Source organism: Giraffa tippelskirchi, chromosome 5, assembly GCF_054371585.1.
Source record: "Giraffa tippelskirchi isolate mGirTip1 chromosome 5, T2T-mGirTip1v1.2.pri, whole genome shotgun sequence".
Classification (NCBI taxonomy): Eukaryota; Metazoa; Chordata; class Mammalia; order Artiodactyla; family Giraffidae; genus Giraffa; species Giraffa tippelskirchi.
This window is the reverse complement of record NC_137279.1, coordinates 14,916,767-14,935,314: the sequence shown is the minus strand read 5'-3', so window position 1 is coordinate 14,935,314 and position 18,548 is coordinate 14,916,767. Positions and strand designations below refer to the sequence as shown.

Sequence of the window (18,548 nt, the reverse complement as noted above, 5' to 3'; positions counted from 1 at the left end):
ATGGTCGTGACCTTGGAAGCCTGTCTGGTGAAGGAGAGAGGCACATAACCACAAAAGAGGGGAAGATGGGAGCGGCAGTCATCCAGCTGTGACCAAGCTTAGGGAAGCTCACTGACCTTCAGCTCGTCCGCACACAGCGGCCTCTGCCTTCAGAGCCCTGGGATGTCCCCACGGGGCTGGCCTGCCCACCCCCGGCGCCGCAGAGACACGGGCACTGCTCAGGGCTCTCTGTGCAGGAGCTGCAGTGAGGCCATGAGCCTCTCCTGCTGCAGAGCTGCTGTCTGTTCGTTTCCATCTGTATTCCACCTGCCTGCTTATCTTTGCTTTTGTTCCTAAGAAGAGCTAAGCTGCCAGACCTCTCATCTCTCTTCTGTCTCTTCTTTCTAGTCTCTTTTGCCCCTGCCCCTTTCTTTGCAAAGTTCGTCACTATCACAGTCATGATGATGGTGGTGAGAGTGACAGGAACTGTCATGTATTGATTACTTACTGATTGTTGCCAGGTGTTGTGCTTCAGCTCTTTACGTGTATCATCTCATCCACTCCCCTCAAAATTTATGCAGTCTTATCCATCTTATAAATGAGACCTCAAGGCCTTCTGAAGTCAATAACTTGCCCAAACTACTTTCCTTTACGAACTCACAAAATACTGGAGGTGATCTTTGCATCACTAGAATTTTTATTGTTTATGTATAAGAGAGAAATTGAGCCCTTCACCAACAAAGAGGTTTTATCTATTTGCCTTCTCTAGGTTTTCAGGGCATTTCCAGAAATGGAGCTGTTCTGGATAGAACTTGAAGATTCTAGCAGGCAGCCAAAGCTTTCTCTTAGGGACGCTCATTTCAGTGAATAGCCATCTCTGCCCAGCAGGAAAGTGATGGATTTACTCAATCACTAGATCATTGCTGGCTTCTCATCAGACCTAGGATTGTGTGGCCTGAGGCAAAGCAAAAGGAAAGAGATCTTAGGCCAGAGTTTGCAGCGGTCTCTGATGGATGGGTTCACTTATTGTGGCAGAGAGGGAAAAAAAGAGAAAAGAGGTTGTTGTGGGAAGAAAGAGGGATGTGCTTTTAGATTTTGAGAGAAATACTTTTTCCATTTCTAGCATTCAGATCTTATCAAAGTGTCACTACATTACTTTGCTGAAAGTTTTTATAGTTCTGAGGATATGAAACATACACATACTCAAATATTAGAACCAAAATCCACAAATAAAGTATCAGCTGGCTTTTTTATTTTTAAATGATTCTCACATTTTCTCCTAATGGTTAGTTTAGATAATTCTTATCTTATGTGTTGGTTGGTCATATTTCTTTTTTATCTACCACAGTAATCTGTTTAAGGCTGAAGTTTAGAGATTAAATTCAATCAGAAATGTGGAACACACTAGCCTTGTATAAAAGTTGTCTTTGTAATTCGGTGCGGAAAACACCCCATGTGCTTTTCCAGTGTGTGCATCAAAGAACAGTGGCATTCAACTCTTGCCCTCAGCACCACGAAAGTAAGACTCAGATTTCCAAGGAACGCTTCCCTGATGGCTCAGATGGTAAAGAATCTGCTTGCAATGCGGGAGACCCAGGTTCAATCCCTGGGTCGGGAAGGTCCCCTGGAGAAGGGAACAGCAACCCACTCCAGTATTCTTGCCTGGAGAATTCCATGGACAGAGGAGCCTGGCGGGCTGCAGTCCATGGCATCACAAAGAGTAGGACACGACTGAGCGACTGTCACACAATTCAGCTGCAGTTCTGCCGTAGCTTTTGGTGTTAGAGGATCAGCAGCGCACAACTTAACACGTGTTTCACTGTCCTCTTCGTCAGAAAATGAGAATCTCTTACCCAGGGTCTGCGAAGGGTAACACATTATGCTGGGTGTTTCTACATCTCTTGTTGCATTAAACAAAGCCGAGAACTTCGCTGGTGCTCCAGGAGACCCCGGGTTCAATCCGTAGTCTGGGAAGATCCCACATGCTGGAGTGCAACTAAGTGGGAGAGAGCCACAACTACCAAGCCCCCATGCCCTAGAGCCCATGCTCCACAACAAGAGAGGCCACTGCAGTGAGAAGCCCGCACACCACAACTAGACAGTAGCCCCTGCTGGCTGCCACTAGAAAAAGCCAACACACAGTACCAAAGACCCAGTGCAGCCAAAAATCGATAAACAGCTGAGACAAGCACTAATTTAATTAGCTTGAAATATGCTGTGACTTCAAAGAACATCTCCCATCATTTCTTCCCCTGCAGTGTACATTAGTGGTTGGAATTTTATTTTATTATGTTTATGATCCTTTAGCCCTGTCTGAATGCTAGCCCTTCAAAGGCAGGAATCATGCCTGTTCTTCACCATATGTTTCCACACACAGGTCACCCAGTTTGTCCTTCACTGGCCATTTGGGAAGAGTCGTGATTTATGTGCTTAGATTAAAATCAGATTGCCCTTTTAGTCCTTTGTACTTAGAACTTACATGTTCTAGTCATTTTTTGATCTTTATTCTTTCCTTTCCATCTGTTTTTCTCTCACTTTCTCCAGGGCCACATATGGGATCCCTCTGGGCAAACTGACTGCACCCAAAGCTCCTGAAAAGCCATGAAGCTGATAAGTAATGGCAGGCACATGGCCGAGCAGAGTGCACGCAACAGAAGATGACCTTGTATTTATAAGTGCCTTGCAAAGCATGTTATAATCTACCTAGGTTTCCAAAAAACCCATAAAAGAGGTAGAACATCTGTTATTATTAGGATACTGACAAGGAAGTCACATAGATTTGTCCCAAGTGACATAATGAACCAGTAACACAGCTGGCAAAAGATCCCAGTCGTGGGTGTCTTGGTATAGAAGGTTCCTCACTGACACAGATTGGCAACTTCCTGGAAATCCCTTTGGTGTTCAAAGTCTTGAAAGTGGGAAAGGGCTTTCCAGTGGTAAAGAACCTGCCTGCCAATACAGGAGACTCAAGAGACATGGGTTCAATCCCTGGGTCGGGAAGATCCCTTGGAGTAGAAAATGGCAACCTGCTCTAGTATGCTTGCCTGGAAAATTCCATGGACAGAGGAGCCTGATGGGCTGCAATCTATGGGGTTGCAAAGGGTCAGACACAACTGAGCACACACAAAGAATGGGGAAAAGTAGAACTCAAAGTCCGGGAATATCTGCCATTGGCCGTGATCACAGAGGAACAAATCTAGGAACAGCATAATTCTTCTGCACAGGTTCACCCTGGTGCGGATGGGGAGTTTTTATCGACATCAGGTGTTTTCCTCTCTTGCCTTCCCAGAAATAGTGTCAGCCATGCATGAACTTGTGTGAACACATATAGTCAATACAGGAATAGAGTTTTCAGCTATAGGGTAAAGTACCAAACTCTTAAATCCTTAGCTGAAGAACAGTTATACCACAAGCTTTTTCCATCCAACTCTCTGTAAGAAACATGTTAAAAAATTATTTTTATCTATGAAAGGCAGACTAGAAAAAAGAAAATAAGATGGCCAAGCCTTGTTCATTTTTTCACTGGATACACAATTGAAATCAACACCCTTGGGCCAAAACATAATTGGCATTGATCTTTAGACCTCAAAGGGCTTCCTGAAATATTTTTGGGGAAAAAAATTGCAAGTATATGTTAACTGGGTAAGGGTTGAAACAAATTTTGTAAATAAATTGAGTCTAGGTAGGAAATGGCCTTTTTATAAGTGGTAATTTCATTCTTCAGCATCACTTGGATATATGTTCAGGTAGATCATAGAATCAAAGGAAAAGGCACAGAGAGAGGAAGCCCAGCCTTGGTACTGAGACAGGCGTGTGATGCCTGAGACCAGAGCTCAGCATCCTCACCCCGCACCTCTAATTCTCTTTCCACTTGTCACCTTGCCTCCTTGTCCCAATTCCCCCACTGCAGGAATCCAACAGAAATGTATCTTGTTATGTTTCTGAGAGATATCTCTGTACAATTATTATTTGCAAAAGAGAGAGTTTTCCCATAGAGAAAGCAGAAGCAGATATTCCTATTTCTTTGGCATTAATAGCATGTTGTCATTTGCCATGTCACCAAATGAGTGTCAGGCGAGGAATGAATATCTTTTGTGATGCCAGCAATTCCTGGGTAATATTCCTGACTTTTCCAGACTATCCGCATGTCAAATGTGGCATCTCTTTGTGTATTATCTTTAACATGCACAATGAAACGTGAAATGGTGTTAACAGTAGCCCAAGGATACCAGAGCTTCAAAATGAGAAATCCCTTTTAGCAGTCTTTCTTCTTCCCCCCAGTGGGCTGCTATATTAACACTCATTACAGCGAAGCAGAACAGATGGGCACGCAGACTGATTAGTTATTTATATATATATTTTTTCTTTGTGGAGCTTGCATGTTGGCTCTTTCTTCAATAAAAGAAAAGAGTTTTTAGATGTTGCCTTGTCTTGATTTCCCTTTTTAATCAAAGGAAGAAAGGGGGGACACTTTGCTCCTGATCTATTAATAACATGCCTGTTATCTTTTTTTTACTGCTGACTTCATAGCTCTCTGTGTGCCCATTGCAATCAGAATTCAATTTTTCTCCAATCCTCCAAGCTCCATGTGGTGCCTTCGCATTCTTTCTGGCCTAGGATTTCTTTATGGAGTTTATCATTTTTAATTCATTTTTAGAAGTGTCTCTTTTGACAAGAGAACTGTCTACAATATTTTTGACTTTTCCATCCAAAATGAAAAAAATCCATGATTAATTGGTGAAAAGTGAAATTATCCATAATATTATGTAAGCAGAAATACCTTGCATAACCTTTTTTAAAAAAGGTCAGATATTTCTTTGATTTTTCTTAAAACAGATTTTGCATATTTTATTCCTTCCCAATTTTATGGAAGTAGGTTTTTTTCTGATAAAGTTATGTTTCCAGTTCATAAAGTTAAGGTAAAGAAAAAAGCCATCCACAGTCACAATTCTGGATATACACATTCAAAGGAAGTGAAATTATTATCTTGAAGAGATATCTGCACTTCTATTTATTGCAGCATTATTCACAATAGTCAAGGTGTGGAAACAACCTAAGTGTCCCTCAGTGAATGAATCGAGAAAATGTCACACACACACACACAGAGGAATATGATTCAGCCCGATTATGAAGGAGATCCTGCCATTTGCCACAATGTGGATGAAACTGGAAGGAATTATGCTAAGTGAAGTCAGCCAGACAGACAAAGACAAATACCACATGGCACCACTTTTGTGTAGAATCTTGTTTTTTGGCTGTGCTGGATCCTCCTTGCTGACGACCCTGATGCTGGGTCTTTTCCAATGAGTCAACCCTTCGCATGAGGTGGCCAAAGTATTGGAGTTTCAGCTTCAACATCAGACCTTCCGATGAACACCCAGGACTGATCTCGTTTAGGATGGACTGGTTGGATCTCCTTGCAGTCCAAGGGACTCTCAAGAGTCTTCTCCAACACCACAGTTCAAAAGCATCAATTCTGCGGCGCTCAGCTTTCTTTACCGTCCAACTCTCACATCCATACATGACCACTGGAAAAACCATAGCCTTGACTAGACGGACCTTTGTTGGCAAAGTAATGTCTCTGCTTTTTAATATGCTATCTAGGTTGGTCATAACTTTCCTCCCAAGGCATAAGCATCTTTTAATTTCATGGCTGCAGTCACCATCAGCAGTGATTTTGGAGCCCAAAAAAATAAAGTCTGACACTGTTTCCACTGTTTCCCCATCTATTTCCCATGAAGTGATGGGACCAGATGCCATGATCTTAGTTTTCTGAACATTGAGCTTTAAGCCAACTTTTTCACTCTCCTCTTTCACCTTCATCAAGAGGCTCTTTAGTTCTTTTTCACTTTCTGCCATAAGGGTGGTGTCATCTGCGTATCTGAGGTTATTGATATTTCTCCCAGCAATCTTGATTCCAGCTTGTGCTTCCTCCAGCCCAGTGTTTCTCATGATGTACTCTGCATATAAGTTAAATAAGCAGGGTGACAATATACAGCCTTGACGGACTCCTTTTCCTATTTGGAACCAGTCTGTTGTTCCATGTCCAGTTCTAACTGTTGCTTCCTGACCTGCATACAGGTTTCTCAAGAGGCAGGTCAGGTGGTCTGGTATGCCCATCTCTCAGAATTTTCCACAGTTTATTGTGATCCACAGAGTCAAAGGCTTTGGCATAGTCAATAAAGCAGAAATAAATGTTTTTCTGGAACTCTCTTGCTTTTTTGATGATCCAGCAGATATTGGCAATTTGATCTCTGGTTCCTCTACCTTTTCTAAAAGCAGCTTGAACATCTGGAAGTTCACAGTTCACGTATTGCTGAAGCCTGGCTTGGAGAATTTTGAGCATTACTTTACTAGCGTGTGAGATGAATGCAATTGTGTGGTAGTTTGAGCATTCTTTGGTATTGCCTTTCTTTGGGATTGGAATGAAAACTGACCTTTTTCAGCCCTGTGGCCACTGCTGAGTTTTCCAAATTTGCTGGCATATTGAGTGCAGCACTTTCACAGCATCATCTTTCAGGATTTGAACTAGCTCAACTGGAATTCCATCACCTCCACTAGCTTTGTTCGTAGTGATGCTTTCTAAGGCCCACTTGACTTCACATTCCAGGATGTCTGGCTCTAGGTAATGATCTTACATCTCCTGAAAGGCAGGAGGAGAAGGGGATGACAGAGGACAAGATGGTTGGATGGCATCACTGACTCAATGGACATGTGTTTGACTAAGCTCTGGGAGTTGGTGATGGACAGGGAAGCCTGGCGTGCTGCAGTCGATGTGGTCACAAAGAGTCAGACGTGACTGAGTGACTGAAATGAACTGAACTGATGATCTTACATATAGATTATTTAGTTTTTAAAATATGATCCTCAGTGAGACTTGGTATTAGAAGATCCTATGACACCTCACTCCAGTACTCTTGCCTGGAAAATCCCATGGACGGAGGAGCCTGGTAGGCTGCAGTCCATGCGGTCGCGAAGAGTCAGACACGACTGAGCGACTTCACTTTCACTTTTCACTTTGATGCATTGGAGAAGGAAATGGCAACCCACTCCAGTGTTCTTGCCTGGAGAATCCCAGGGACGGGGGAGCCTGGTGGGCTGCCGTCTATGGGGTCTCACAGAGTTGGACACGACTGAAGTGACTTAGCAGCAGCAGCAGCATCAAAGAGATACTTCAGTTTAATTCTCAGCCTGTGATCTGTGACTTCAGAAATAAATAACATGCTGTTAATGACAATATGTGAGAACGAGACTGTCTGCATGGTGCTCGGGTTTCTCCACGCTCATTTGCACCCTAAACCTTCCCTATGTTGGGTAGTTTCAGGGACGTGAATGAATAGATGATGTGGGGGCTGGGAGAGATAAGCTGAAGAAAACTCATGGAAAAGTGGAAACTAAAAAAAGTGCTTGGATTTATGTGAAAGGTAGTTAAGTAGAAACTTAAGGGAAGCTTTCTTTTTAAAAAATTTTTATTTATTTATTTAGTTTTGGTTGCACTGGGTCTTGGTTGCTGCCCGCCAGCTTTCTCTAGTTCAGGTGATTGGGGGCTACTCTAGTTTTACTCTCTAGTTGCAGTGCACAGGCTTCTCATTGTGGTGGCTTCTCTTGTGAGAAGGCTGTAGGGTGCGTGGGCTTCAGTAGTTGCAATTCCCGGGCTCTCGAGCACAGGCTGAGTAGCTGTGGCATGCAGACTTGGCTGCTCCATGGCACGTGGGATCTTCCCAGACCAGGGATGGGTTCTTCCCAGACCAGGGATGGGACTCACGTCTGCTGCATTCACGGGTGGATTCTCATCCCCTGGACCACAAGGGTAGCCCCGGGAAAACTTTGAGCAGATGATGGTGTCAGTCGGTAGGGGTTCATTTCTGAAGGTCTCCTCAGTTTGAGGTCTCCGTTGGTTTCACGTAAGTAAGAGAATTTTCAGTAGAAATGAAACCTTGACATTACATCAGACTATAAAAGAAATGTAGTTTTGGCGGGGGGGGGGGCGGTTTAGTGATGTTTATTCAGCTATGGTCAGATCTCAAATCCAACTTTTCTTGACATTCCTGATTTCAAGGCTGAATGAGGTACCTGTGAGGTGAATTCCCCTGTCTTCCTATATTTGACTGGCAGTTGTTGTACCACGTTGTGAAACTGGTCTTTCTCATGATCTCCTTTCTCTGAGTGTTCGTGTTCTTATAGGGACAGGAAGGAGACTGGTGCTGTTCATGTTTCTATACACAAGGTCTTCCGAAAATGTGTCTGTCACTTAGTATTTTTCAGTAGATGTCTATTGAATGAATGAATGAATAAATGCACAATGGTTTCTGTGCGGAGTCCTGATGACATAGTAAAAAAACTTTCCCCAGTACGCCGTGGTTCATTTTGAGAACTGTAGATCTTCTGCCTCTCAGGTAATTTCATAATGATCTCCTTTGAAATGGACAAAATATGAAAATATATTCCTGATGAAGTTGTAAAATTGGAAAACTTCACTCTGAAAATTAAATTACTGCAATAAAATACATAGTGTGTGTGTTTCAGAAACAAAATTTGCACCTAACTGTGTTTTGGAGAGAACTCATTTTGATTGATCGTGCTTTTTAAAAGATAGAATTAAATGAAGACTTCCCGAGTCATCACTTGAATTTTAAGTGTCTAATTAGAATCATATCTAATCTGCTTGTTAACATGCCCCTCGCTTCCATGCCTGAGTAATAGAGAAGTCCTTTGACAAGTTTTAAAATATGTTTTATTTTTGTTTTTGTTTGCCCTCTACAATGTGATTTTCATGTGACTTCAACTTTTCAAATTCAACTGAGATTTGTTGCTACAAACACAGCTTTTAAAACAGAAGAAACAGCACACAATGCTTTTGGAGAGAAGCAAAGAACAATTCACATCTTAGATTCTCACACTAATTTCTTGGGTACTTGTGAAGCTGTCCACACGAAATAGGAATGAGGAAAAGAAAAGCAAGAGGACTCCCAGAGAGGAGGGTTGTAAACTGTCTCCGGATTCCTATTGTCCTTCAGGATTTCGCCAGGGTTTCCCACTCTCCTTCCTGTTTTCACTTTGTTATGAGGAGGCGGCAACAGACTGGAAGGGGAGGGGAGGTTTCCTCTCCACGTCAGGTTGCTCTCTTGTGTATGCATGAAGTTGTTTTCCCACATTCCGTTTTGGGAAGTAAGGAATTCATTCTGGGAACCCACACCTGTCACCTTACCTGGTGATGCAGAATGAGGGGGAGGTGGCCCCTGAGAAAGTGCTGCCTGGTAGGGCAAAGCCACAGCCCTTGGCAGCCACCTGCTTGGAGAGGAGTTTTCTCCCTTCTGCCTGTGGAACTGAGCGCTGTCCCTGCTTCTTCTTGTCTCGTGTTTCAGTACTGTTTCTTTAAACACTGTAGTAGGTTGACAGAATGGATTTGAATGCTACTAATTCAGTATGTGGTGTTGGAGAAGACTCTTGAGAGTCCCTTGGACTGCAAGGAGATCCAATCAATCCATCCTAAAAGAGATCAATCCTGGGTGTTCATTGGAAGGTCTGATGTTGAAGCTGAAACTCCAATACTTTGGCCATCTCATGCGAAGGGTTGACTCATTGGAAAAGACCCTGATGCTGGGTAGGATTGGGGGCGGGAGGAGAAGGGGACGACAGAGGATGAGATGGGTGGATGGCATCACCGACTCGATGGACATGGGTTTGGGTAGACTCCGGGAGTTGGTGATGGACAGGGAGGGCTGGCGTGCTGCAATTCATGGGGTCACAAAGGGTCGGACACGACTGAGTGGCTGAACTAAACTAAATTCAGTATCTCTCAAAGTCTTCTCAAATTTGGATCAAATGGACTTCCTCTATCTTGCAACATCTTATAGTTTATCTTTATTAAATTGGGTAAAGTTAGCAAGGCTTCCTCCAGGCTCTTCACAAGCCTCAGCAGTGCAGTCCTCTTCCCTGCACCACCTCCAGTTGACCCCTCTGAACACACATGTGCACACACACACACACACACACACACACACACACACCCCATGCTCTTCCACATCCCAGTGTCTTAGCTCAGGCAGTTCTTTCCATTTGGATGATGCTACTATCCTTTCAAGCCTGGCAAGTTTCTACCAAACTTTAAGACGCTACAAAATATCACTTCCTCTTTTAATTCCTGCCTTTGCCTGATCACAGTTTAATCTATTTTTTTTGAATTCTGCATTGCCATAGATTCCTGTGATATGTTTATCATGGTACTTAATACACTGTGTTGTATAGGTGTTTTTAAAAATGTCAGTACATCTCTCCCATCTCCTTCCTTCCCAGTGTCGCCTCAGTGATAAAATATTGAATCATTTATAGAACCTACCAGAAATGCATAAGCCAGCCCATGTTCCAGCTCACTCCCTCCCGGCGAAATTGGAGTTGCTGGAAAGAGCTAGCTACAGGGCTGGATGAGAAAGATGGAGAACTTTCCCCAGCCTTCCAAACTCGGTGGATCGCATCCGTGTGCTCCCCTTCCTTTGAAGGTTTCTGAGATTCCAGAACATGAGCAAACCTAGATGGCCCTTCAAGTTGGTATGCGGCAAGTAGGAGCGCTCAAGTATTTATTAGAATAAATCAGAGAAACGTTTTATCTCCTCAAAATGTCCAGCCACGTGTTGTGCAGGGCGCAGGCCTTCCAACCCTGCTTTCCGAGCAAAGGGTGAGTGAGAATGACCCGGCTGTGTTTCCTCTTCAGTGCCTGGTTGCACCCCATCCAGTGGACTCAGGCAAGAAACATCGGGGACACGGAGACACGGGCTTCATGTTACGCATTCTGATCCAGCGCTCTCTTCTTCCAGGTGCGCACATCTTGACCGACTCAGCAAGAAGGTGGATTTTCCCCGTGTCTAAAGAAAAAAAAATGTCCCCGTGTCTGTAGAGATGATTTGCAGTTCAGCCCGGCTGAAGCTGACCGAATGAGACTATGGGCTGTGCCTCCGCCAAGCATGTTGCCACTGTTCAAAATGAAGAGGAAGCCCAGAAAGGGAAGAACTACCAGAATGGAGATGTGTTTGGCGGTAAGTGCCACTGAACTTCATTCTTGGCCCCCTTGATCTAGGCCTTTGGTGTTCGCAGGAGTGAGTGACTGCAGTGTCATGGTGTTGTTCCATTTGACAGGGGGAGCGGGTAAAGGGCCGATGAGATATGATAAACATTGATGCAGATCTTTTACACTGAACAGTTTCATCATAATTTATACCTGGAAGACTTTGAGGAGATTCATGGAGATTTTATACAGAGCTCACATTTATTTGAGGCTGCTAGATATGTGGTAGACAAATGTTAGTCTTATAAAATGACATCTACATATGATTTGCCTGGTAGGCATGTATTTTGTGTAACTTCCCTGGTGGCTCAGATGGTAAAGCGTCTGCCTACAGTGTGGGAGACCCGGGTTCAAACCCTGGGTCGGGAAGATCTCCTGGAGAAGGAAATGGCAACCCACTCCAATATTCTTGCCTGGAAAATCCCATGGTCAGAGAAGCCTGGTGGGCTACAGTCCATGGGGTCGCAAAGAGTCGGACACGACTAAGCGACTTCACTTTCACTTTCACATTTAAATCAAGTTTTGCAGAACTCGTAGGACTTAGGTGCGTCGGACAGTGGCCACAGGTGTTCTGGGCCAGAATTGTAGGACTGAAACGTGGAGGTCCAAAAATGGGTGAAGATTTACAACTGAGGAAATGTGGTGTTTCTTGGATTTTATTGTAAGTTTATGTGAATTATAAATCCTTGGATCCAAAAATACAATTTCAGTGAATTTAGAAATCATCTTTTAACCATCTCTGATGATTCATAGTGAGTTGAGACTGCAGTGCAAAGCTCACAAAGTGGCAACCCATGACCACATCTGGATTTTCTTTGGCCCCCAGAGAATTTTTAAAATAAAAAGAAAGACAGCCTTTAAAAATCAGAATGTTTCACACAAAACCCCAGATTTCTTGAGAAGATCTGGCAACACAGATTTTCCATTTCCTGAGGCAGCAGTTGGCAGGGTGGGGTAGAAGTTGCCCACTCAGTCAAGGAGTGTCTCCAGTAAACCGCTAAGCTTTCCCTGTGAACACACAGCAAGCCCAGTTCACTCGCTGATGTTCCATGCCTGGCCATTCACAGGTTTTGAGTTTGCCTAATCTTGAGTTTGTTAAGATCAGTGATTACCCTGATGAAGGCTAGCTATGTGTTTGTACTAGATTCCAGTTAGTCAAAGTAGATGAAACCGTTTTTGCTGAATTACTATAACAATAATACCCATTGACATTGGCATGGCACTTGTATTCATAAGAGCACTTCTTCATCTCTTATTCGTTAAAGAATCTTATTGAAATAATGTTTACATGTAAACAACTCAACTTGCACTATTCAGTCTCTGTCAAGAGCTTCTATGGCATTTTAGTCTCGAGCTTTTGATTCATTGCAATGGTTGCTTCAGTTCCCTGGGGAAGAATTGGGAACACTGTGGAAGGGATAACGCTCTGCTACAAGCAGACTTCGTGTATATGGAGGAAGAAGGACTCCTCTTGGTTTGTTTTAAGGAGATGTATTTGTTGCCTGGAACAAACTTGCTTCTAGCTGTCCCTACCTATAGAACCGAGAACTGTGGAGTGATATATGAGCATCTTAACACATTATTGACTGGAGACATCCCTGCATTTTTAGATGCTGATACAATAAGAATCACTGTGCAAAACTGTTAGACCTTAAAATTGATCAAGCATTCTTTATACAACTTGACTGTCATTATCATTCACATATTGCTCCATTAGGTTTTTTTCCAACCTTGTGTATATCATAAACATAGAATTTTCAAAAATGACACATTGAAAAATTTTGAGTGAAGAGGATTTTTTTGGTGAATTTTATGCAGATGCTTTCTCTGATTATCTGAGTGACATATATACTAAGTGTCTCAGAAGATCATAGTTCTTCAGAATATGGTTCTGATTCAAATGATGTAAATATTAGACCAACAAAGTGACAAAATATACTTCGTGATTCATTCTGATACTGAAAGTGAAAAATGAAACCCATGGTGCTGGAGAATGTTCCTTTGCTTCTACAGAAGAGTGGATTGAAGACAACATTTCACAAGAATTAGAAGACTTTACAGGTGTGTCAGTTCTAACTATTGAATGAAATAACCTGTAAAATGTTAGAAAAAATTTCGACCAGCGCCCTCCCCCCCAAAAAAACCCACCAGCCACAGTGTTAGTTTCTGCAAAAATCTCCTGGTCAGTAATGAGTTAATAAAACTAGAATCCAGATCTTTGAAACCACAGCTTCTGGGAAAACAGCTAATAGGAACTAGAGTTATTACTGTCACTCTCAAAATTGAACTTTTAAGAGGAAATAATTGAATATCAGGGATTTGTTTAAACCAACTTCTATGTGAGATTCTGTGTCATTGTCATTTTTGTAATTAGAGCTACCACTTATGGAGCCTCCACCATATGTCAGACAGTGAGAAGCATTTGCATTCAGTTTCATGTTGAATTTTCGCAACAATCCTGTGAAATCTGTGCCATCCTAATTTTACAGATTGGGGAGCTGGAGCACAGTGAGACTAACCGGTCCAAAGCTGCTCAGCCACTAAGTAATACAATCAGATGTCTCTGACTCCAAAGTCCACGAACCCTTCTCAGTGTTGTGGCTACTTCCTATCCATCTTTCATTCTTTAATGTGAAAAATTATTGACTAGCTGGTACATGATGTGTCAGACCCTTTGCTAAATGCCATGAAGGATACAGAGATAAGCCTTGCTTTCTAGGACTTTATAAGAGGATGAGGAAGTGTTATGAGGCAGAATAAGCCAAATGCCAGAAGAGGAAAAGACATACATATCATGATAAGAGTCAGAGGGATGGAGAGACTACCTTAAAAGATGGGATCAGAACAGATTTCTTATGGAGGGGACAGCTGAAACTGGCCTTAAAGAATGGACAATCTAAATCTGTTGGGTGAGGAGTGTAGGATGAAACTGGATGAGGAAAGACTAAAGGTGATGTGACATATTCAAAAATTACAAGTAATCCAAAAAAAAATTAAAAAGACAAGTAATCCAGTTTTTTTTTAATTGAAGTATAATTGCTTTACAAGGTTGTGTCTGTTTCTGCTGTATAACAATGTGAATCGGACATATATATATATATATATATCCCCTCCCTCTTGAGCCTCCCCCATCCCCTCAAGTAATACAGTTTGAATGGAATATAAAATATAAGTGAGAGGAAATTTGTTAGAAAACTAAGTTAGGATTATATTATGGAGAACTTTGAATACCAAATCATAACCTATAGAAAGATAATCTTAGATTTGTAAGAGCAAAAATTTAATGATAGTCTATATATATATAAAACCTTTTTATTTTGTATTGGGGTGTACCCGATTAACAAACAAGTCTGTGTAGCTTCAGGTGATCAGCAAAGGGACTCAGCCATACATATATATGTATCCATTCTCCCTCAAACTCCCCTCACATCCAGGCTGCCACATAACATTGAACAGAATTCCATGTGCTATACAGTAGGTCATTGTTGGTTATCCATTTTAAATATAGCATTGTGTACATGTCAGTCCCAAACTCCCTAACTATCCCTCATCCCTATCATTCCTCCCAGCAGCCATAAGTTTGTTCTTTAAGCCTGTGAGTCTCTTTCTGTTTTGTAAGTTCATTTGGTGATACTCAATGTATTGTATTTTCCCTATCATTCCTCCTCCCAGCAGCCATAAGTTTGTTCTTTAAGCCTGTTAGTCTCTTTCTGATTTGTAAGTTCACTTGGTGATACTCAATATATTGTATTTTATTTTGCTTGGCAGTGAAACCATCTAACCATTCATTTGCTAATATGGTTACAACTTTTATAACCAAGAAGACTTTCTGTTGTTCTAAAGTATCGTGTGTAGTTTGCAAATGTTGGCATCTAATAAAGGAGCTTTGTATTAGTCAACTATTGCTGGGTAATAGACAGCCTCAGAATCTCAGTGGCATTCAGCAATAAGTGTATCTTTCCTGATCACAAGGCAGTTGGTCAGCTGGAGTGGCTCTGCTCCATGTCTCAACTTCCTCCTGGGATCCAGAAGCCAAGGGGAGCATGCTCTTCTTTTTCAGAAGGGTAAAAGTGCAAGCAATATACATGATGCCTCTTAAGCTTGGACTTGGGCTTGGCACACTGTTGTTTGCACCCACATTTTATTAGCCAAATTGAGTCACATAAGAGGGTTCAAAGACAGAGGGCAAAGAAGTTCATCTGACCATAGCACATTGATAGCAAGGGTGTGGTTGTAGAAAAGGGTCAAGAATTTGGGGCTAATAATTCAGTCTATCCCATGCCTGCCTAGTCATTGCTGTCTGTGTGACTGCACGCAGTCCACACCACCAAGTGCGTTTAAGGTCTATTCCAGCTTCTTTCCATCCCCCCAGTATGCACAGTGAAGTTTTATTCACTCCAGCATTCATCAGCTTATTACTCTTTCTGATATCAACATTTGTAGGTTTGTGGCATGGTGTTAGATAAAGCAAGAATACAGGGAGAGAGAGAGCTTTGTGTACCAGTCAAGGGAGACACTTTTCCTAGTCCTTCCGGGTTCTGGGAGTAGAATTGTCAGAATCCAGTGTGAACATCAGTACCAGTATCCTAGATGTTACTGAGTGCTAGAGTCTGAATATAACAAGAGATGGTCCTATCTGTTTCTCCACTTGAATTAGCTTGCAAGCAGAAGTCTACAGAATCCCAGTGGAATCACAGATGGTCACAGGTGAATGGTAGATCGGACTCACTTTCAGCCACTTGATATCTGTTGTCACCCATTGTTTCAGTAATCTGTTATCACCTACAAAGGACCCCAAACTTAGCAGCACTGATTTATTATTCTCCTGATTCTTTGGGGTGGCTGGGGTTCATCTGCTGTTTTTCTGCCAGGGCTCCAGTCATGCTTTCCTTGTGGCTCAGATGGTAGAGAATTTTCCTGCAATGCAGATGACCCAGGTTCAATCCCTGGGTTGGGAAGATCCCCTGGAGAAGGGAGTGGCTGCCCACTCCAGTATTCTTGCCTGGGAAATCCCATGGACAGAGGAGCCTGGCGGTCTACAGTCCATGGGGTCACAAAGAGTCAGACACGACTGAGCGACTAACACTTTCAGTCATGCAGTTGCATTCAGCTGGGAGCTCAGTTGGGCTCAGCTGACCATGATGGCTTCAGATCTCTTTTTCCATCAGGTAGTCACATTTTCATGAGGCGACTAGCTGCCAAGAGAAGAAGTAGAAGCTGCTAGCCCTCTTAAGGCCTGGGCTTGAAAGTCCAAGAATGTTAATTGTGCTGTGTTCTGTTGAGCAAAAGCAAGTCACAAGACCAACCCAGACTCAATCAAGGCTCTCCATCTCTTGAGTCTGACCCTATAGGCAGGGGAAGAATTGTTGGGAGCCATCTTTGGAGACCAGTTACCACACCCGTTACCAGAGGCCATGAGAACTCATGACTGGACTGTATTCCATCCTGGACAGCTATATTCTGCTTTCTAAATCATGCCTCTATTTTCCACTGAATAAAGAGGCCTCATCCACTTTTTAAAAGCTTAATGTTTTAAAATGTTTGAAAATGTTGTTACAACATGTTGTGGAAGAATTGACAAAGTCTGTGAAAGGTGGCATATTTGAGGATGGCTCTGAAGTATGTGTACATACACACATTCGATCCTTTTCCTAAAAGTGTTAATTGAATTTTATAGCCTCTAAGGACATACTGGGGAGCATTAATAAGCCGTGTGTTTTTACAAATGATTTGGTTCAGTCGCTCAGTCATGTCCGACTCTTTGCAACCCCATAGACTGCAGCATGCCAGGCCTCCCTGTCCACCACCAATTCCCGGAGTTTACTCAAACTTATGTCCACTGAGTCAGTCATCAAACCATCTCATCCTCTGTTGCCCCCTTCTCCTCCCCTCCTCCTCCCACCATCAATCTTTCCCAGCATCACGGTCTTTTCAAATGAGTCAATTCTTCGCATCAGGTGGCCAAAATATTGGAGTTTCAGCTTCAGCATCAGTCCTTCCAATGAATATTCAGGACTGATTTCCTTTAGGATAGACTGGTTGGACCTCCTTGTTGTCCAAGGGACTCTCAAAAGTCTTCTCCAACACCGCAGTTCAAAAGCATCAATTCTTTGGTGCTCAGCTTTCTTTATAGTCCAACTCTCACCATCCATACATGACTACTGGAAAAACCATAGCTTTGACTAGATGGACCTTTGTTGGCAAAGTAATGTCTCTGCTTTTTAATATGCTGTCTAGGTTGGTCATAACTTTTCTTCCAAGGAGCAAGCGTCTTTTAATTTCATGGCTGCAGTCACCATCTGCAGTGATTTTGGAGCCCCCAGAAATAAAGTCAGCCACTGTTTTCACTGTTTCCCTGTCTATTTGCCATGAAGGAATGGGACTGGATGCCATGATCTTAGTTTTCTGAATGTTGCGTTTTAAGCCAACTTTGTAATTTCCATTTATGTGAAGCTTTTTGCTCTCTGTGATATTTTGGTTATTAGGAGACCTACCACTCCAAATGTAAGGGACAGAATAGAATATTCCATAGAATATTCCACTATCGAGGATCAAGTGATGGATGGGCATCTTGCCTTGTAGATTTCATAGGAGTTTTTTGACAAAGAACTTTATTACTGACATATACCTATAGACTTTCCTTCACTTTAAATATAGAGGTATGTGTGTGCATCTGTGCTAAGTAGTGTCCAGCTTTTTATGACCCCATGGACTGTAACCTGTCAGGCTCCTCTGTCCATGGAATTTTCCAGGCAAGAATACTAGAGAGTGAGTTGCCATTTCCTGCTCCAGGGGATCTTCCTGACCCAGGGATCAAACCCATGTCTTGCATCTTCTACATTGGCAAGTGATTCTTAACCACTGTTCCACCAAGTTTTAATCTAAAGTTGTGTCTCAGTACCATGGCCCTTTCAGAAGTAACATCCAGACCAGGAAGTTCCATGTCCAGATCAGAAATTTCCTTCCCTTAGTGGTCGGGTCAGACATGAAGAATGGTCAGCAGATCTTCTGAGGTCATTCAGAGGACAGCTGAGCAGATTGCCAAGACCAGCTTGCAGAAAGCAAGTGACCAGCAGGCTCAAGTTATCAGAAACTGGTTAAGCAAGTTCTGAGGAAAGCCAAGTGCTTATTGGATTTCTTTCAACCGTCATTCACTTAAACTATTAAAGTAGGTGCACAGAACAGATTCAGGCCTTATTAGGGAAATTTACATGTTAAATTTGAGATCATTATCTCTTCCAAAGCCCACCCTCCATGAGGAAAGCTGTTTAGTTATATTGACTTTCCTATTTGCATGAAGGTCACCATCATTCTTCCAATAATGTAGGCTTTAATCTTGAAAAGGCTTTAAACTTGAGGCCCTTGTCTCTTCCAGTTCCAGATCTGTAAATCTCATTCTCCTAACATCACGTTTCCTACCACCAGCATCATTTAGGTAGTTGTAATCCATAACCCAGAATAGTGCAGGGTCCTCTGAACTTACGCTCCATTAGCCCTCTTTGTTTGC

General features: G+C 42.6%; 1 protein-coding gene across 1 annotated transcript in view; it reads left to right on the top strand.

Annotated features, from left to right (window-relative positions):
* C5H1orf21 (chromosome 5 C1orf21 homolog) overlaps positions 1-18,548 on the top strand; it is a 240,096-nt gene that overhangs the window by 79,390 nt on the left and 142,158 nt on the right. The window contains exon 2 of the mRNA XM_081485763.1: positions 10,794-11,012. Within this exon, the coding sequence (XP_081341889.1) occupies positions 10,919-11,012 (94 nt within the window). The 5' untranslated portion in view covers positions 10,794-10,918. The remainder of the gene's footprint in view (positions 1-10,793; positions 11,013-18,548) is intronic.